Source organism: Sorex araneus, chromosome X, assembly GCF_027595985.1.
Source record: "Sorex araneus isolate mSorAra2 chromosome X, mSorAra2.pri, whole genome shotgun sequence".
Classification (NCBI taxonomy): domain Eukaryota; kingdom Metazoa; phylum Chordata; class Mammalia; order Eulipotyphla; family Soricidae; genus Sorex; species Sorex araneus.
Window position 1 is genome coordinate 139764978 of NC_073313.1, and position 22207 is coordinate 139787184.

At 43.7% G+C, this 22207-nt stretch overlaps 2 protein-coding genes across 2 annotated transcripts in view; one reads left to right on the top strand and one right to left on the bottom strand.

Moving 5' to 3' along the window:
- The window catches only part of HDAC8 (histone deacetylase 8), a 388207-nt gene extending 366420 nt beyond the window's left edge, over positions 1 to 21787 (top strand). Inside the window, exon 11 of the mRNA XM_055122721.1 lies at positions 20815 to 21787. Within this exon, the coding sequence (XP_054978696.1) occupies positions 20815 to 20837 (23 nt within the window). The 3' untranslated portion in view covers positions 20838 to 21787. The remainder of the gene's footprint in view (positions 1 to 20814) is intronic.
- LOC101554894 (40S ribosomal protein S27-like) lies at positions 18299 to 18619 on the bottom strand. Its single transcript, XM_055122722.1, has one exon. The coding sequence runs from the start codon at positions 18590 to 18592 to the stop codon at positions 18338 to 18340; it is 255 nt and encodes an 84-aa protein (XP_054978697.1). The 5' UTR covers positions 18593 to 18619; the 3' UTR covers positions 18299 to 18337.
- Positions 21788 to 22207: the final 420 nt, after the last annotated feature.

The following is a 22207-nucleotide window of genomic DNA, read 5'->3' on the forward strand; positions in this document are numbered from 1 at the left end:
TCTAATTCAGGTCAGATGCAGACAAGTGGTACTTGGTGGTCGTACCGAATTATCATGGAAAGGTTTGCTGATGATTAGGAGGGAGCTACATTCCTACAAAAACAAAGCAATACAATTAACAATTAAGAATTAAATCAGTCATCCTTATCCTACCAAGACTTCACAAACATCCTTTGGCCTGCCATTGTTTCCAGGGTTGACCTGCCATTGTTTCCAGGTAGAGAGTAAAACCTTCAAGCCATGTGATAGGGCAGCAGCTGGGAAATTTGCCCAGGAACCCACTAGATGGGCCTTCTCCCTCCTAAAAATCCTTCAGTGACTCCCTAAGGCCTCCAGGATAAGACTTTGAGGCTCTTGATGATCAGTCCTCTGGCCATCTGTTCAATTTAATTGTCCCCATCCCAAACCCTGGCCCTGTGCTATGGCCACAAAACCTTTGCAGTTCCCAATAGACAGTCTGCTTTGTTCCTGCCATCTGCAACATTCCCACTTGCCTTTCATGATGTCACCTCCTCTGGGAAGTCTTCCATGCCCATTCTTTTGATATCCTTGACACTCTGGAAAGACTGACCATTTATTGCCTTGATGTTTTGGATGATGATGTATTTCACTTCATTATGCTTTCTTGAAAGTGTAAGAGTTCCTTGAATGCCACAACCATCTTCTTCTTTTCTTTGACCCCAGAACCCAGCATCAGCGGCATTTGTAGTCTGTGAGAGACCATTTGAGGTCATGTATTTTGTAACGATATAGTCATATTTATTTTAATGTATTCTTAGATATACCAAGCATATCCATTCATGTTTTTATTAACATCATCATTTAGCATAGAAAAGGCCAAATAGGTGTTAAATTTTTAGTCATATGATTTGTAATTTTACAATAATGTCGATAATATTATTTCATGAATGCAACATTTCCACACCACACCTCCTACCAAAGGTGTCCATTTACCTCCAACATTGTCTCAGCACCACCTCAGTCGTCCCCCCCACCACTCAACACCCACCTCCTCCACCCACATCTCACTGCCATGGTAAACAGTTCTATAGACTAGATCTCGGCATTTTGTTACTCTTTTACTATGTTTCATTATAGCTCACATGAGAGAGAAATCATTCTGTACCTGTCCTTCTCTGTCTGACTTCACTCAGCATGATTCTCTCCAGTCCATCCATGTAGTGACAAATTGCATGATTTTTTCTTATATTATAGCCAAGTTGTATTTCATTGTATCATAGTTTCTTTCTTTATTTATTGGCTTTCGCCTTTTGGGTCACACCCAGCAATACTCAGGATTAGTCCTGGCTCTCTGCTCAGGAATCAGTGCAGATAGCATTTCTGCTGTGTGTTTTTTGTGCCCACAGGTATACTATCAGAATTGATATTGATGGGATAGATGCTCAATTTCTAGCTTTTTGAGGAATGCCCATATTGTTTTCAAAAAAACCTGAATAAGTTGGCATACCCAAGAGAGTTCCTTTCACCCCTCATCCACACCAGCACTGGTTGCTCTTGCTCTTTTTTTTTCTTTTTTGGGGGTCACACCCAGCATTGCTCAGGGGTTACTCCTGGCTCTGCACTCAGGAATTATTCCTGGAGGTGCATGGGGGACCATATGGGATGCTGGGGATTGAACCCAGGTCAGCCACATGCAAGGCAAATGCCCCACCCAATGTGCTATCACTCCGGCCCTCTCTTGCTGTTTGATGTGTGCCAGTCTCTGTGGTGTGAGATGATGTCTCGTTGCTTTGATTTGCATCTCCCTGATGATTAGTGATGTAGAGCATTTTTTCCTGTGTCTTTGGGCCATTTGTATTTCTTCTTTGAGGAAGTTTCTATTCATTTATTCTCCCCAGTTTCTGATGGGGTTGTATTTTTTTCTTGTAAAGTTCCACCAGTGCCTTATATATCTTGGATATTAACACCTTTGTTGATGGGTATTACGTAAATAATGTTTCTCAATCTGTGGGCGATCTTTGTATATATGTCACTGGTTTTTTTTTTTTTGAGGTGCAGAAGCTTCTTAGTTTAATGTAGTCTCATTTGTTTCCACTTACTTGGTCAGTGGTGTTTCATCTTTGAAGATGCCTTTAGCTTCAGTGTCATGGAGGGTAAATTTTTCTCCATGCATCCTATCAGGTCTGATATTGAGGTCTTTAGTCCACTTTGACCTGACATTTTGCCTGGCATTAAAAACACTCCGGAAAGTCACATGAAACAAGAAAGCCCCACGAATAGCTAAAGCAATCCTTGGAGAAAAGAAGATGGGAAGCATCACCTACCCAACTTCACATAGTACACGAAGTGGTAATAATTAAAACAGCATGATATTGGAATAAAGACAGACCTACAGACCAATGGAATAGAGTTGAATATCCTGACAACAGACCCTCAGTATATGATCAAATATATATCATGCTAGTCTTTGATAAAGGAGCAATAAATATGAAGTGAGCAAGGCAAACCTCTTAAACAAGTGGTGCTGGGGAAACTCTAATTGTCATTTTAATCCATTGTGATGTGTGTCACACTCACTAATGTAAGGCGACATTTCATTGTTGTTTTGATTTGCATTTCCCTAATGATCAGTGATGCAGAGGATTTTTCATATACTTATTGGCCATCTGAAAGTATTCTTTGAGGAAGTGTCTGTTCTCCCACAGTTTTTGATGGGGCTGAATTTTTTCTTGTTAACATTTACAAGCACTTTATATATCTTGGATACTAACCCTTTGTTAGTATGAGAGGTGGGCAATTCTCTTGCAGCCTGTGGGGTGCCATTTATTATTGTGGTCATTGTTTCCTTTGTGGTGTAGAAGCTCCTTGATTTAATAAGGTCCCATTTGCTTATCTTTGCTTCTGTTTGCTTGCCCAATGGCAATGTCATTAAAGATGCATCTAGGTTCAACCATGAAGTGTTTTGCCTGTTTCATTATTGATGATACATAGTTTAAAATTATTTAGCATAGATGAAGTCAAATTAAATTTTTTGAGGGACTGGGAGACAGTACAGTGATGACCTAGCATGCACTCAACTTGGCTTTGATTCCTGGTACCACATGGTCACCCCGAGCATCTCTGGTATACCCTGGAGGTCCCCAGTCGCACCGTGGTGATCCAGGTATATTCTCAGCCCCACAGCACTGCATCCTCAACCACCAGCCCAGTTGGCAGAGAATTGCTGGTGGTACCCTCCAACCACCTGAGCACCATTGGGGAGCCTCCCTACCAAATTTTCATTTTGAGTTGATATAAGGATAAATATTGTTACTATTAGTATAGCTGTTAAGTAAATTTGACAACAGGGGCTGGAGCGATAGCACAGCGGGTAGGGCGTTTGCCTTGCACGCGGCCAACCCGGGTTCGAATCCCAGCATCCCATATGGTACCCTGAGCACTGCCAGGGGTAATTCCTGAGTGAAGAGATAGGAGTAACCCCTGTGCATCGCCGGGTGTGACCCAAAAACCAGAAAAAAAAAGTAAATATGACAACATCCCCATAGGGAGTACTTCTGTGTTGGACGTCTTAGAAACATACTAAATGTCCATCAGTCAAGTGCCTATTCTTGGTATCTTATCTCCCTGACCTGAGAGTGAGCAACCCAGAGCTGCTTCCTCCCATTCCCAAGTGACCACCTGGTCAGCCATAGTGATGGAGCCACTTGAGAACCCAGAAGCCAGCCCCGCAGGAGACTGGCCCAGCCATGCTGGTGCTGAGCTCTACCTCCTGCCCATGGCCCTTTCTTGGCTCTGGTTCCACTTACTGCCAGATTCCTCCTGCCCATGGCCTCTTCTTGGACCAGGTCCCCCTTGATGCCAGGCCCTGGCAGTGTGCACCCCTCCTGGCACCCCCATCAACCATGCCACGAGGATAGTGAGGTGGGGCCAAGCAGTGCTTTCTTTTTGTTCTTTGGACTTTGAACCAAATTTTACAAATGCGTGGGTATCCTGGCGGGTCCCCCATGGACATCCCACACTACCTTGCTCCCATCAGCATGGGCAGCCGAGGTCTCCCCAGTTTCCTTTGTAAGTATAACTCTGTGATCTGTACATGTACAGTGATCAACAATGAACTGTCCAAATGTGGGTGAACAGTGCTGGTGGGAGGGGGGAAAACCCTAAGTTTTTTCTGTTGTTCAGAGGTGTCACTCAACCTCCAAGAGGTTCTGGGGTCACCCCCAATATTTCTTCAATGCTCAGGCCTTACTCTTGGCTCTTTGATCAGGAATCACTCCTGGCAGTGCTCAGGAGACCATATATGCACATACAGTGCTAAAGATTCAATGTGAGGTTGGCTGAGAGTGCAGCAAGTGCTTTAATCCATTTACTATGTCTCCAGCCCCTAGATGGTGTTTTATAAGCATCAGTTTGCACACATCAACCACATTGTAAGGCACTGTTCCTTTATAAACCTCAGGAGATTGAATGAGGAAGTGCTTCATCATGTGCCTGGTATGCAGATGTTCATTCCTTCCTTCAGTTAATTTGTGTGTGTTTGTGTGTGTGTGCATGTGTGTGTAACAGTCTTTGTTGAACAAAATTTTTCAGAAAGACATGAGGGAAGAGAAAGAGAGGATGTGTGTTCAAAAAAGAACATGGGCTTTTGGGGCTGGAGCGATAGCATAGCGGATAGGGCGTTTGCCTTGCACGCGGCCAACCCGGGTTCCAATCCCAACATCCCATATGGTCCCATGAGCACTGCCAGGAGTAATTCCTGAGTGCAAAGCCAGGAGTAACCCCTGTGCATCGCCGGGTGTGACCCGAAAAGAAAAAAAAAAGAACATGGGCTTTTCCAGAATGGAAAAAGCCAGCAAGCAAAGATATGTGTTCTAGGGGAGAACACAAGCTTGAGAGAGCAAGCCCTTCCTTCAGTGAATGGTTTTTGAACAACTATTATTGCCAAGCTTGTGAAAGCAGACAGACAGCGAGCAAGTAGACACTTAAGATGTTTCTAGTAAGTCACAGTCACAGTCACAATCATCCCGTTGCTCATCGATTTGCTCAAGCGGGCACCAGTAACGTTTCATTGTGAGACTTATTGTTACTGTTTTTGGCATATCGAATACACCACGGGTAGCTGACCCATGTTCGATTCCTCCACCCCTCTCGGAGAGCCCAGCAAGCTACCAAAAGTATCGTGCCCCACATGGCAGAGTGTTCTAAGTACACTGAAAATTTTGAAATAGGATTACGTAGGGAATCAATCACTCACACCCAATGAGTGACTGGAAGATGGTCACTTAGATTGGCCGGCCTTAAGGTCTCTCCGAGGTGACTTTTAATTTGAGACCTGAATAATGTAAAGAATCAGAAATAGGAATATCCATGGTAAGATAATTCAGGCAAAAGGAAGAGCAAGTGCAAAGAAAGCAGACATATCTTTCCCTCAGAGGAAAGAAAAAGCATTCACATGTTCCAGCAACACAAAGAAACCCAGTGTGGCTAGAACAGAGAAAGGAAAAAAAAGTGATAAAAGTTGGAACATAGGGCCAGATCTGGCAAGGCTTGTTAGTTTAAGTAATTTGACTTTTGCTCTAGATGTGACAGGAAGTCATATAGAGATTTTTTAGTATAGGGGTGATGTGGTACTATATAGAGAACAGGTTGTAGGGAATACAAATGGACACAGGTGGCCTACTTTGTTCTGCTTTTGTTTAGAAGACCATACCTGCTAGTGTTCAAGGGTCACACATGGCTTGGTGCTAAGGGCACACACTTAGCAGTGCTCTGGGGACAATACTGGGATTCTAAGTGGCAAAACAGCCACAGTCACATACTAAGCAAGCCTTAACCTTTGTACTTTCTCTCCAACCATCATTTTTTTTTGTTATTTAAGTTAACATCAGTTAAAAATACCCCATCAGTTCCAGGTACCTAGTTTCTCACTACAACCACTGCATGTACCGTGCTATGATTACCACTTAAATGTTCAGCCATTCAACCAGTCAACCCCATCTACCTGTTCTAGTTCCCCTGCTCCCCTCTGGTAATGCAACCACTATCACACTGTCAGTCTAAAGGTTCTGTTTTTGTTTTGTTTGTTCATTTGCTTTGTTTATATTCCTCAAATGAGTAAAATCACACAGTATTTGTCTTTCTCCTCTGATTCATCTCATTTAGCATAATCTCCTTAACAAAGAGACTAGATTTGAGGTTATGAGGGTTATCCATGTAAAGGCTGGGGAATAAAGCATGGAAAGGAGTGAAAGGATGTGGAATATTGTGGTAGATTTCTTTTTTTTCTTTTTGGGTCACACCCAGTGATGCTCAGGGGTTACTCCTGGCTTTGCACTCAGGAATTACTCCTGGCAGTGCTTGGGGGACCATATGGGATATCGGGAATCGAACCCGGGTTGGCCGTGTGCAAGGCAAACGCCCTACCCGCTGTGCTATCGCTCCGGCCCCTATTGTGGTAGATTTCTCAGGATTTAGTAGTAAATTGAAAGGTTGGAGATAGGGGCCAGAAAGATAGTACAGCAGGCAGGTTGTTTTCCTTGCCTGTGACAGATTGGGTTTGATCCCCAGCACCCTATACCCTCTAAGCTTGCCAGGAATAATCCCAGAGCACCTCTGGCTGTGGCTCAAAATAAAAAACAATAGCTATAAATGAAGGAGAAAGTAAGCAAGACCCTCCTCCCCCAAGTCAACATCATAAAGGAAAATAAAGCATAACGGAACACTTTTGTATCTAGTCTGTGAAATGTCCAATACTACCCACATGTGACAATTTTAGTTTAAGTTCACTGTATCAATGTCACTGTCATCCCGTTGTTCGTCGATTTACTCGAGCGAGCACCAGTAACATCTCTATTACACTCAGCCCTGAGATTTTAGCAGCCTCTCCTTACTCATCTTTCCCAACAGTTGGAGGCTCTTTCAGGGTCAGGGGAATGAGACCTATCATTATTGTTTTTGGCATATCGAATATGCCACGAGTAGCTTGCTAGTTTCTGCCATGTGGGCAGAATACTCTCAGTAGCTTGCCAGGCTTTCCAAGAGTTATGTATATATCTTTTTCTGTATTTGGGATATGAATACGCCATGGGAAGCTTGCAAGGCTCTCCGGGCAATAGACTCTTGGTAGCTTGTCAGGTTCTCTAAGAGGGAGAACAAGGCTATTAGATGTCGTTTGGACAAGCTTCATGCGTGAAGGGGCAAGCAGAGGAAGCCAGGTGTGCGGGACCCGGGGCTGAGATCTCCAAGCCTGCTCAGATTGGGACTGGGCCTTATCCACCCAGACCCCCCATTTTCCAGTAGTTTGGCAGCCACACCCAACGGCCAACATCCGAGACTATAAGACCACTCTCCTGGAAGCGGCATTTAGTTTAAGTTAACATTTAGTTTAAGTTAAATAATAAAATTTGATAAATTCAGTCACACGGGCCACATTTCAAGTGCTCAGTAACAACATGTAACTACAGGCTACCGTATTGGGCAACATAGATATAGAACATGGGCGTCATTCCAGAAAATTCTATTGAAGAATGCTGCTCTATGTTAAAGACTAAAGATGGGGCCCAGGGATATATCTTAGTAGTAGAGCACACACTTTGCATTTGTGAGGTCACAGGTTTAATCCCCAGCACCACCTCATGTCATCAGATATAGCTCTGCCAGTTTGATCCCCAGTGCAATCCCTGGCACACTGCAACCCCAGTGAGCACCACAACCAAGTAAGTATGTGAATACTGCAACCAAGTATGCAACTGCCAGACATCGCAACAAAGCACCAAAGAAAATGGAAGGGGGAAATAAAAGGCTGCAAATAAAAAGAGCAAAAGACATCAGACCTGAATCCATAAGGTACATGTAGGAAAATGTAGGCAGAACCCTCCGTAATATTGAAGCTAAAGGGATATTCAAGGATGAAACACCACAGAACAAGCAAGTGGAAACAAACAAAAACAAATGGGACTACATTAAAATAAAATAAAAAGCTTCTATACCACAAAAGAAACAGTGACCAAATACAGAGAGAGGCCTCGGAATGGGAAAAATATTTACCCAATATTCATCAGATAGGGGTTTAATATCCAGGATATACAAGACACTGGTAGAACTTTACAAGAAAAAACCTCCAGTCCCATCAAAAAATGAGAAGAAGAAATGAATAGAAACTTCCTCAAAAACTTCAAATGGCCAAAAGTCACATGAAAAAATACTCTACATTGCTAACCATCAGGGAGATACAAATCAAAACAACATTGAGATATCATCTTACACCACAGAAAAAAGAACACACATCAAAAAGAACAAAAACAACTAGTGCTGGCGTGCATGTGGGGAGAAAGGGAATCTCATTCATCATCAGTGGGAATACAGACAGGTCCAGCCTTTTTGGAAAACAATATGGACATTGCTCCAAAAACTAGAAATTGAGCTCCCATAGGACCCAGCAATAGCACTTCTGGGAATATATCCGAGGGATGAAAAAAACACAGTAGAAATGATATCTGCACTTGTGTGTTTATTGCAGCATTGTTCACAATAGCCAGAATCTAGAAAAAAACCCAAGTGCTCGAGAACAAGTGACTGATTGAAGAAACTTTGGTACATCTACACAATGGAATAATATGCAGCTAGAGAGTATCATGTTAAGTGAAATTAGTCAGAAAGAGACAGACAGACATAGAATTACTGCACTCATTTGTGAAATATAAAATAACATAATACAAGACTAACACCTAAGGAGAATAGAGATAAGGGCCAGGAGGATCACTCCACTGTTTTTTTTGTTTGTTTGCTTTTTCTTTTTAGGTCACACCCAGCATTATGCAGGGGTCACTCCTGGTTCTGCACTCAGGAATTACCCCTGGCGGTGCTCAGGGGACCATAAGGGATGCTGGGAATCGAACCCGGGTCGGCCGTGTGCAGGGAAAACGCCCTACCTGCTGTGCTATCGCTCCAGCCCCTCACTCCACTGTTTGTTTGGGGTTTTTTAATATTTTATTTTATAAAGTAGTTCACAATATTTGATTACATTTAATATTCAAACACCAATCCCAACACCATTACACCTTACCACCACCATATTTCGGGTGTTTGCCTTCCAAACCCCAATCCCTGTCCCAAAGCAGAACATAAATAATATAATATTTCCCTCTAAGATTGGTCGCCTCCTATTTGAACCTATCAAATGTGGTGCAGTACTCTTGGAGTATGGGTAGGGTATCCTTTGAAGTGTTGCATGGCCACAAATACGGCCGTGTAGTCCAGGAAAAGATTCACTCGTGCGTGAGGCTCAGCTCGAGCGTGTGGAGAGTGGCCATGAGCATGGTAGCGATTGAGTTCTTGAGGTTTTTGGCTGCCGGGACTGGGTCCCTTGGGGTAGAGAGGAGTCTTACCCATACCCCTTTGGATCGCACCAGGTGAAACAGCCTGGCATGGTGTCCGGTGGCATGGTTATGGCAAGCATCATGTATATTCCCTTCTGGGAGAGAAGTACATGAGATCTGAATGGTGGCCAATGACGAGATTACCTGGCGCCAGCCAGGGGTGACTTATGGGTGTGACTGCTGAGTTGCCAAAGACAGGGGGCTATGGGCAGAATATCTTCATTCCCAGTCCTTTTGAACCCAGAGTTCTCAATCAAAAAATCCCGCATACCTGGGTTTTCTGGGGGTTCACTCGTTGTTGAGGCTCAGCCTGAGTGTGTGGAAAGTGGATGTGAGCATGGTGGTAGTTAAGGTCTGGATGTTTTTGGCTGTTGGGGCTGGTTCCCTGGGGGGCAGGGATCACTCCACTGTTTGGAAGCAGGTCTCATGTATTAGGGGAAAAGGAAGTTGGGATGGAGAAGAGACCACTAAGTAAATGATGGTTGGAGGGATCACTCGGGATGGGAGATGCGTGCTGAAAGTAGACTAAGGACCAAACATGATGGCCTCTTAGTATATGTATTGCAAACCATAATGCCCAAAAGTAGAGCTAGAGTAAGAAGGAAGGTACCTGCCATTGAGGCAGGGGATAGGATGGGGTGGGGGTAGCAGGAGGAATACTGGGAACATTGGTAGTGGAAAATGTGCACTGGTAGAGGGATGGGTGCTCGATCATTGTATGACTGAAACTTAAACATGAAAGTTTGTAACTGAATCTTATGGTGATTCAATAAAAAATTAAAAATTTAAAAAGATATCAACAGATACCTCACCAAAGAAAGTATATAAAGGTATGTTCACTATCTTATTCATAAGAAATTGCAAATTTAAATAATGAGATACTACTACAGAGTAGCATAGTTAAATTTCAAGATACTGACAACAAATGCTGGCAAAGAAATAATGTGGAGAAACAGGAACTCTCATTCATTGCTGGTAGGAAGACAAAATTGTATGACGAATTTGGAAGATACTTTGGCAGTTTCTTTCAAAGCTAAATATACTTTCAACATATGATCCAGCAAATGTATTCCTTGATATTTACTGCAATAAATTGAAATCTCATGCCCACACAAAAGCCTGTAGATGAATGTTTATAGCAGCTTTGTTCATAATTGCCAAAATGTAGAAGCAACCAAGATGTAATTCAGGGAGTGATGGATAAACAAACTGTGGTACATCCAAACAGTGGAATATTTTTCAGCACAGGCCTGGAACCACAGATCAGTGACTTAGATTGCACACCTTGCAGACATAAGGTCCTGGTGCCAGCACATGCATTTAACATGATGCTGTTGTATCTGGCAGCTCTATTGTCTGTGATGTCCAAAACCACAAGTGATGTCCACAGTCAGTTCTGTTTAAAAACAACTAAAAGTGGCACAACTCCACAACCTGTCCTAGCACCAGTGCCCAAAAGTGTGACCTGTAGTGAGCATGTGTGTAACCACTGTGGCTACCTCTAGTTTGTACTACCAGAATGTACAAAAGGAGTACAAATTTTACAGAAGAAAGAGGGAGTGCAATCCCACAACTAAAAGGAGCATGACCTCTGGTGTGCAATATGGCTTAGAATGTGAGCACCACAATTTGATTGTGACACCCCCCAATCCCCAGAGCATCACAACTAAGTGTACAGACACCACAGTCAGGGGGTTATGTGATCCTGTCCTCATAATGACAACAACAAAAGGAAGGAAAAGGAGAGAGGATAAAAAGGAATGTACTATCCAGCTTTTTTAAAAAATGACATGTAGCGGGCTAAAAGCTAGTACAATGGTTAAGGCATTTGCTGGGCACTGCAACTACCCTATTTGGATCCCTGACACAGCATATGGTCTCTTGAGCATGAGCAATGCCAGGAATGATCCCTGAGCACAAAGCAAGGAGTAATCATTGAACATCACCAGGGATGGCCCAAAAATGAGAAATGTAAGACATGTAAAAACTTAAATACATATTGCTAGAGAGTGCCCATGGTCACGACATTGAGAGAGATCAGGGTACCCAGTTTGTGGGTCTCAGCATGGGTCATGGGTCCAGAGCGGGTGTCATGTCTGACAGCAAGGACAGCTTTGATGGAGGGGGGTAAAGGGCTTGATGACTTGGAGAACACTGAGGAAGAGGTCCAGGAGAATGTGGAGATTTTTCCCTCCCACAAGCATCTGCAGGCCAACCAGATGCCACCTTGGTATCTTGGTATAAGGATGAGCGTCACCGCTCACAATGTGTGCCACCATGATGACCTCCTGCTGTCATCATGAAGGACCTTAAGGCCCACAAGATCCCCATCATCATCCTCAACTACCTGCCCAATGATGGGAGCTACAAGCACCCAGGCATAGTCATTAGCAGCTGACCCCACCTCCCTCTTTATGTGCAGAACAGACTGTTCCCCCCGCCCTTTCACACACACATTTCTAAATGAAACAAGTAGATCTGAAAAGACTCCATGCTGATTGGTTCTAATCATATGACATTCTGTAAAAGGCAAATGATAGAAATGGTTAAAAGATCATAGTGGCCAGGGGGCTGGAGTGATAGCACAGCGGGTAGGGCGTTTGCCTTGCACGCGGCCGACCCGGGTTCGAATCCCAGCATCCCATATGGTCCCCCGAGCACCGCCAGGAGTAATTCCTGAGTGCATGAGCCAGGAGTGACCCCTGTGCATCGCTGGGTGTGACCCAAAAAAGCAAAAAAAAAAAAATCATAGTGGCCAGGACTTTGGGGGAAGGAGGAGATGAATGGATGATGCTGTGAACAATTCTGAATGATACTGTGATGGTAAAGATACTATGACGACAGATCAGCATTATATGCTTATACACACTCAGAACTGTACACCACTGAGAAGGGATCCTGATGTGAATTCTGGGCGGTACTTAAAAATAATGTATCAACACAACCCCAAATGTATGACCATCTAATCTTTGATAAGGGAGCAAGAGATGTGAAGTGGAGCAAGGAAAGCCTCTTTAACAAATGGTGCTGGCACAACTGGACAACCACATGCAAAAAAATGGGCGTAGACCTTGACCTGACACCATGCACAAAAGTCAGATCAAAATGGATTAAAGACCTCAACATTAGACCACAAACCATAAGGTACATTGAAGACAAGGTCGGCGAAACCCTCCACGATATTGAAGATAAAGGTATCTTCAAACGTGACACGGAACTAAGCAATCTAGTAAAAACAGAGATCAACAAATGGGACTACATTAAACTAAAAAGCTTCTGCACCGCAAGAGATACAGTGACCAGAATACAAAGACTATCCACAGAATGGGAAAGGATATTTACACAATACCCATCAGATAAGGGGTTGATATCAATGGTATATAAAGCACTGGTTGAGCTCTACAAGAAGAAAACATCCAACCCCATCAAAAAATGGGGCAAAGAAATGAACAGAAACTTTACCAAGGAAGAAATACGAATGGCCAAAAGGCACATGAAAAAGTGCTCTACATCACTAATCATCAGAGAGATGCAGATCAAAACAACCATGAGATACCACCTCACACCACAGAGACTAGCACACATCCAAAAGAACAAAAGCAACCGCTGTTGGAGAGGATGTGGGGAGAAAGGGACCCTTCTTCACTGCTGGTGGGAATGCCGACTGGTTCAGCCCTTCTGGAAAACAATTTGGACGACTCTCAAAAAATTAGATATTGAATTCCCATTTGACCCAGCAATACCACTGCTGGGAATATATCCCAGAGAGGCAAAAAAGTACAATCGAAACAACATCTGCACATGTATGTTCATCGCAGCACTGTTTACAATAGCCAGAATCTGGAAAAAACCCGAATGCCCCAGAACGGATGACTGGTTGAGGAAACTTTGGTACATCTATACAATGGAATACTATGCAGCTGTTAGAAAAAAGGAAGTCAAGAATTTTGTAGTTAAGTGGATGGGCATGAAAAGTTTCATGCTGAGTGAAATGAGTCAGAAAGAGAGAGACAGACATAGAAAGATTGCACTCATCTATGGTATATAGAATAACAGAGTGGGAGACTAACACCCAAGAACTGTAGAAATAAGTACCAGGAGGTTGACTCCATGGCTTCGAGGCTGGCCTCACGTTCCGGGGAAAGGTCAACTCAGAGAAGCGATCACCAACTACATTGTAGTCGAAGGCCATGTGGGGGAAGGGAGTTGCGGGCTGAATGAGGGCTAGAGACTGAGCACAGCGGCCACTCAACACCTTTATTGCAAACCACAACAGCTAATTAGAGAGAGAAAACAGAAGGGAATGCCTTGCCACAGTGGCAGGGTGGGGTGGGGGGGAGATGGGATTGGGGAGGGTGGGAGGGACACTGGGTTTACGGGTGGTGGAGAATGGGCACTGGTGAAGGGATGGGTTCCAAACTTTGTATGAGGGAAGTATAAGCACAAAAGTGTATAAATCTGTAACTGTACCCTCACGGTGATTCTCTAATTAAAAATAAATAAATTAAAAAAAAAATAATGTATCAATATCCATTCAATAGCTAACTAACGAATGTAACATGTGTAAATAAAGGATAAGAACAGGGGGAACTGCCTGCCTAGAGAGAAAGGAGAAATAAGAGAGTTCTTTATATTTTGTGCTCAGTTTTCTTATAAACAAAAAATGCTCAAAACTTGAAGCCTGTTTATTTAAAAATGACTAAAGAGAGATTTCACCTAGCACAGAATTAGTACCTACCACAGAATAGATCCTCCATAAATGTTAATTGGGAAATGGATGAAGAAATGAAGTAGTTGGTGGATGAGTCAATAAAACCCAGGCCTTCTGAGCCCCACTTACTTATACCTTCTTTGATATCATAAGTAGGGTGACAGGATAACTTATTGTCCAAATCAAAATACTTAAGAGCTAAATGGGATGCTAGTCCTGTAAGTCAGGACCGACCCAGAAAAAATTTTCAAGATCACAAATTGGAAACCTATAATTTATACTTATTCCTACCAAATTATTTTCTGTAGTCTTACATATTAATAGATGTAGTTTTACATATAGTCTTACATATTAATACCCACGCAGTAGTTTTTCTTTTACTTTCTTTCTTTGTGGTGCTGGGGCTCAACCCAGGGCCTCATACATGTGAGTACTCTGCTGTTCTACCACTGACCACATCATTGGCTTATACAATATTCTCCACGCTTCACACACAAATATTCTTTTCAAAATTAAATCATTTATCTACATTTAACAGCATGGAAATTTTGCATTAAATGTGAACCTCTGGGGCCAGAACCAGAGTACTTGTAGGGACTTGTCTTATATGTGACTTACCAGGGTTTGATTCGGACCAGGTCCCCCAAGCTCCACCAGAAGTGATCCCTGAGCACAGAGCCAGGATTCAGCCTGCATACCATGAAGTATGGCCCTCAAAAATTATGTGAATTTCTGGGGCCAGAGAGATAGTAAAACAGGTAGGGAGCTTGCCTTGCATGCAACAGACCTGGGTTCAATCTCTGGCATCTCATAATGTCCCGCAAGCACTGCCAAGAGGGAATCATAAGTGCAGAGCCAGAAGTAACCCATGAGCATCGCCAAGTGTGACTCAAAAACCAAAGAATAAATAAATAAAATGTGAGCTTCTAGGAGGGCCAGAGCAGTAGTCGAGCAGATAGTCCACTTGCCTTGCATGCACCGACCTGAATTTGATTCCCCATATGGTTCCCTGAGCTCCGCCAGGAATGATCCCTGAGCATAGAGCCAGGAGTAGGCCCTGAGCACAGCCAGGTGTGTGCCCCCAAGCAAAACTATACAAACAAAGCACACATCTGTGAAGCACAATAACATAAAGTACAATAAAATGAGGTTTGCTATCAGGATTTATCATACCTTGAGTACACATCATGATTCAAAGTGAGAAAGTAATAAAAGGATCGAGATGGTTGCATATGTCTGCTTCCCATTCTGCTTTACTCACAGGTGATACCTGCTTGAATTCTTATGGGTATTTGAGTTTGCCTCCTCCATTCTATATTCCACATCTCTCCATGCCCCAGAACCTGCTGGCCTTCAGGGTTTTCTCAGTTGCCATCCACTGTGGAAAAGTTATATGTGAGAGGTAAACAACTGGAGATTATTGAAGGATACATTATTTATTGTTACCTAAATTTACCATCAACTTTGAGTAGAAAATGTTTCTGTTGTTTCTCTTAATTGCCCCCAAATGTAACCTAAGGCAGAGCAGCGGAGCATACCATGCTCACTTTTCCTTTCCATGAACAAGTGTTGTTGGAACACTTGGACAGAGACTTTGGTTCATCCAGGTACCCACCAAACTCTGGCTATACTGAAGGTCATGACTTTCTCAACTTTCCCTCAACAAGGACAACAACATAAGTGGCCAGGAGATGATAGGGCAGTTAGGCTGCGTATTTGGCATGTGCCTGACCCAGGTTTGATTCCCAGCACAACTTGGTTCCACAATAGGGTGGCCCCAGTATCCCCGGCGCTACAGGGCCTTAGCACCATCACATTCTCAGGCCTTTGTACTGAACTGACACAGTCTGTTTGACTGAGAATTGCCACTTGGGCCCCTAGACCTCCTGAGAACCACTTGAAAACCCCCTCTCAAAAAAGACAATGGGGCTGGAGCAATAGCACAGTGGATAGGGTGTTTGCCTTGCACACGGCCAACCCGGGTTTGATTCTCAGCATCCCATATGGTCCTCTGAGCACCACCAGGAGTGATTCCTGAGTGTATGAGCTGGTAGTAACCCCTGTGCATCGCCAGGTGTGACCCAAAAAAAAGCAAAAAAAAAGACAACATAAGAAGAGGTATAGATTTTGGAAAATATAAGCATTACAAAATAGAACTGGATAGCTCAATGACTTGAGCTTATGCTTTACATGCAGGAAGCTCAAGTTTGATCTCAGACAACACATAAGAATCACACCTGAGCATAAAACTGGGAGTAAACCCCAAGCACTCCAGGGTGTGGTCCAAAAACATTTTTTCAATTTGAGGGGGCCTTCCCAGCAGAGTCTGGAATTGGCTGTATGCCACTTCCACCAATAATCTGACAGATTCTATAGGCAGAAGTGTTAGGTGCTATGGGAGGGCTATGTGGTGCTGGGCTATCTACCAGTTCCCGGAACAGGATATTTGTTAGACTGCCTAGGCAGCTGAGAATTGCTCAAGTGTTTTTGGACCAAGGGGCACATGTAATCACTGATATAAATTCTGTTGGGAGCAGCTTTGAAGGCTGGAACACCAGTTAAGAAAATGTAGCAGTGGCCTGAGTAATGAGAATAAAACTAAGGTGGAGATAGTGTAATCGAAAGGAGAGAATAGGGACCTGAGCAAAAATGCAGCAGGTAAAGCACTTGCCATGCACATATCTGAGCCAGGTTCAATTCCTGACACCCCATATGGTCTCCAAGGTCTGCCAGGAGTGATCCCTGAGCATAGGGCCAGAAGTCAGACATGAGCACCACTGGGTATGGCCCACAAACAAAAGAAGGAAAGAAGGAAGGAAAGAAGGAAGGAAGGAAGGAAGGAAGGAAGGAAGGAAGGAAGGAAGGAAGGAAGGAAGGAAGGAAGGAAGGAAGGAAGGGAGGGAGGGAGGGAGGGAGGGAGGGAGGGAGGGAGAAGAAATACAAACGCGCATGCGCAGAAGGGGTGCAATGATGTGTGTTTGTGGGCTCTTGGGGCGGTTCTCTCCCCCCCCCCTCTCTCTCTCTCGCCGCTCACGTTCGGTGCTCTAGAGCCACTGTGTTTGGACCAGATTGGGATGGCTCTTCCTTTGTGCTCTGCTTCTGTGTGTGCCGCTGTGCTCTCTTCTATCTCTCTATGTCTGACTCTGTCTCTGTCATCTCTCCTCTAGTCTCTTCTGATCTCTCTTCTTTCAATCTCTCTCTCCGGAGCCCTTCTGCTTCTCTCTCTTGAGAGCCCCACAACCTCTCACTTCTGACTCTGACCCTTACTTCTGACTCTGACCCAATTCTGTCTCGCTCTCAATTCTGATTCTATCTCTCTCTTCTGACTCTGACCCCCCTTCGCTCTTACAGTCTTAGTTTATATAGCAATCACATAGGGTGGTGACACAAAGGTGGGTTGAACCTTAACAAATCAACAAAGAGGTGTAAGACCACTCCTCCAGGACCAAAGGACCAAGGACCAAATCTCATCTAAGGAGATTACTCCAGATTACTAGGAGATCTGCTTAAGGGCAGAATACTATCCAGGGTGTGTCACTCTCTTCTTTCCTCAGCTAATAATCCACTTAAATAGTTGTAGTAAATATACTTCTAATACTTCTAGGGATGTCATTCTGTATGAGCACAATAAGAGATGTATCAAACTTAAAGTTTGGTTCTTCCTGAGTACATCTCACTATATTTTCTAGAACACAGTCCTCAGGTCAGGTTAGTCTTCCTAATCCCAGCAGGGCCCTAGTCTAATCGTTACTTTTGGATCATGACTCATTTGTCCATGACCATGCTCTCAACTCATAGTTGGGTATTGTGGCTCTTTGACCTGGCCCATTTCAATGCCAGGGTAGCTCACAGCTTACCCTGGGTCCATTCCATCCCTTCTCAGGACCCTGCTTTTGGGGTGCTAGGATCTAAGGGCAACTGAGTCAGATGAATGGGAAATGAGAAAGCAAATGCCCAGGAGTAAATATTATTGGAGTTAATCAGCTCCCAAGTTATAAAGCATAATATTAACTGTCTTCCTGTGTCCATACAGAAAGGACATTGCTTTAAGGTAAACTAAGTTCCCTTTGGCAAGGCTGAAAGGAAAAACCCAATGTTATCCTACAGGGAGGCCTGCAGGGAGGGAGGGAGGGAGGGAGGGAGGGAGGGAGGGAGGGAGGGAGGGAGGGAGAAAAGGAAAAGACAGATATCCCAGAGAAATGAGAAATCGATCTGAATTTTCTTTTTTTTTTTTAATCCAAAATGTGTTTATTGGGATGGTTTCCCGTTCATCTGATTCAGGGAGCTTTTAGTGCTGCTTCCATCTGAAGGAGCATCCTTCTGTAAGCCTTGCCTTCCCGCCCGTGGGCTGGCAGAGGACCGTGGAGCAGCCGACACACAGAACCACGGTCTGTGCATGGCTGAAGACAGTGGTGATCTTATAGCATCCCGGGCACTTGACGTCCATGAAGTAGGAGTTGGGGCTCTGCACCAGCCGCTTCTTCTTGTGCTTCCACTTCTCCTCCTTAGGCGAGGGGTGAAGGAGGTCCTTGGCGAGAGGCATGTTCTCGTGGGGAGGCTGTCACCGCCGGAAAGGTCGATCTGAATTTTCTAAAAGCTTTATTAATTAAAGCTTTCAGCCAGAAATTGAAAACAACCCAGGTATTCGTCATTGGGTAAATGGTTAAACAAACTGTTCCATACACATCACAGGAACCAAGTAAATGCAAACAGCATCTTGGATGGATCTTAAGGGCAGTATGCTAGATGGGATAAAAGCCAATCTCAAAAGGTTATTCACAGGGCTGGAGTGATAACACAGAGGGTAGGGTCCTTGCTTTGCACACAGCAGACCTGGGTTTGATTCCCAGCATCCCATATGGTCCCCTGAGCACTGCCAGCGGTAATTCCTGAGTGCAGAGCCAGGAATTAACCCCTGTGCATTGCCGGTTATGACCCAAAAAGAAAAAAAAAAGTTATTCACTGTTAGATTCTATTTACATACATTCTCAGTATGACAAAATTATAGAGATGAAGAGCAGATTAACAATTGTCAGCATTTGGGGATTGGGGAACGTTGGGGGTGGGGTGTGCAATAACAAAGTAGCATGAGAAATACTGAAATAGTTCTAGATCTTGTGATGAATGTTACACAAACGTATACATCTAATAAAATGGCACAGAACTATATAATCACAGATTCCAGCGCAATAGTACAGCAGGCAGAGCACTTGACTTTCATGTGACCACCCTGAGTTCCATCCCCTACACCATATAGGTTCCCCAAACTATGCCAGAGTGATCCCTGAGTGCAGAGCCAGGAGTCAGCCCTGAGCACCACTGGGTGTGGCCCAAAACTCATGAAAAAAAAAATAACTATACAATCACATACACACACAAATGACAGCTTATAAAACTGTGAAATATTCATAAGGTCAGTGGATTGATATAATGTCAATTTCTTGCTTTTGATGTTCAAGAACAACCATGTAAGCTTTTGCCACTCAGAGAAACTTGGTGAAAGTTCCCCTCAAGTACTATTTTTGACCACTTTCTGTTAGCCTATAATTTAAAAAGTTAAGCACCCCAAAAAAGTGGTTTGAACTTTTGAAACACCTAAACATTTGCATGGAACTCAAAAGCATTACACTGCATGAAAGAAGCCAGTATTAAAAGGTTGCATACTGAGTTTGATTCCATTTCTATGGCATTCTCAAAAAGAAACCACGTAGCTCTTGAGAATAGGTCACACTGGTTGCCAGGTGGTCAGATGGTGGAGGGGGCCATAACTGGCTAAAGGATAGCACAAAGAATCGGGAAAGATAATGGACTGTTCTGGCTCATGAATTTTTAATATGTGTTAAAAGTCACAGAACGGTACATACAAGAAATGTAATCTTCCTATCGGTCAATTTCAAAATAAAAAATAATACTAAGGTAAACATGTATATATGTATACATCTTTCTTTGATTTTTCTTTGCTTCGTTTTAGTTATTCAGCCATTTTTTGAATATTCACTCTGTGGGAGGCACTGTGTTAGACTTGAGATCCAATGAAATTGAGACGGCTCAGGTCCTTAGATTTGTACAGTCTTCTTCCTGTGTCAGAAGAGAAATTATCAGTAGAGTTTGGAGCCTAATGTCTTCTGCTTGGGGAAGTGTGGAAATGATAAACTCTGGTGATAGCAAATGAGCAAACTTCTGGTTCCTAGATTCCAGTTCTTTAGGATTTCAAGCAATCTCTTTTCCTTCAGAGACTCTAGACCTAAGGGCAGGGGACAGCCCCTATTTAATATTTCTTAGGTTCTCAGAAGAGATAATGTTAGGAGGGTTGTGTCTCGCTAATACTGGGGTGAAACATTTTGGGTGGGGCAAGATTTGATGCAATTAGTGAAATGTGAACTCTAAAGTCTCGCCCAGTTGTGTGTGTGTGAGGGGTGAGGGGACTTAAAACAACCGTTTCCTTAGCACACGACTCGGTGAATTTGCAATTGGGCTGGAGCAAGCTGGCCAGTTCTTCTGCTGGTTTTGGCTGATTCACCCAGCATTGCAGTCAGCTGGCTGTCAAAGACAGGTCAGCTGGGTGGCTGGTGGTTGCTGGGGAAACTGAGCTCTATGTCTCTAACCATCTAGCAGACTAGTCTGGGTTCATCCATACTTGGCGCTCTCAGGGTTCCTAAGAGCAGCAAGATCCCCCAAATGCAAGTCCTTCCTTTAACAGCTTTGGGGGGGTATAATGCACATATGTTACCTGAATTTGAATTTTGTTTTCTCTTCTGTTTGCAGGGAATCTGAAGCATGTGGTCTAGTTGACAAAAAGAGATCAGGTTTCGAGCTTCGAGGAGCAGTGCCTGTAATGAAGACAGCGTGTTTATGTGAGCAGAGTGTGGAATTTGTGACTGCAGGGGAAATTTGGAAGAAATTACTTCCTGAAAATTTACAAGGGACACCAAGTGGCCGCTGGCCTCCTGGGGTGAGGAAGGCAGACACCCCAGAGGCCTCAAGTCAGCCTAGGGGAAGAAGGAGATTTCCAACATTTTAAAGTGCTTATTTTTTAAAAACACATACACATGTCATTTTTAACCTTTGAAAGTTATTATTTTCCTAAGGAAAACTGATCAGATGTCGGAGGGGGATTTATGATTTGTGATCACCAGCTTATGAAGTTTGGGGTATCTGATGGTAGGTTTGGGGCCCCAGGACAACCCAGGGGAGTCCTGAGGGGAGGGCAACAGAATGAGAAGTACAGAAAAAGCCACTTGTACTGTTTTTAGAATTACGGATCTATTTTGTTTTATACTAAAATCTTTGAAAACAGACATGTTTGTCCCATTGTCCTCATTACAAAGTACCACACCATTCTTAACATTTCTCTTCCTAGAAGTTTCCAGAATAATCCCGTGGCTTCTGTGTTCTGCTTAGATTGAGTCTGGAAGGCAATTCTGAGTGCTGATACCTTAGTCTGTAGCCTAAGTGCTAGGCGCACAACTTCAAGCTCTGTCTGACATAGAGATCTGTCCAGGGCTCATAGAAACATAGGCACAGCAACCAAGAGAAGTTCTCCCTGCTGGGGACAAATTCTGGGAGCATAGGGCAGATGGCCTATCAGATGGAAGAGGCAGTTGCATGGAATTTGAGGGTAACTGTCAAATGTAACACCATTAGTTCACCTAAGAAAATGAGATCCATAAGTCATGTTTCTTGGTTCTTTATCAAATAAAAATTCTTTTTTTAAAAAAAAAGGAAGAAGAAGAAATGAGATCTAGTTGTGACTGGTTACTGTGCCTTACCTGGGGGAGAAAGCAAGCTGGCAAAATAGAGGTTGGGTGAGGGGTAGAGAGTAGATAGGGAGTCAAAGGGACAGCCAAGTGTCATGATTTTGTCATTCAGTTCACAGTAGTTACGAAATTTCTTCATGCCAAGGAAGGAGACAAGGACACAGCCCCTAGTCCTGGCCATCAAGGAACTCCTGGTTAGCAAAGGAAGAGAAAGGAACCAGACTGATGATTCGCACTTGGCTACTAGCATGAATGCAGAGGGTGGAAACCAGGGACTGAGCACTTCCTTTGCAATGGTGGTATTCCAAACCTTCCAGGCAATAAGTTAGGGGGTTTGGGGGAGGGAGGGGGTTAGGGTGTTGAAGGCTACATCCAGCAGTGTTCAGGGCTACTCCTGGCTC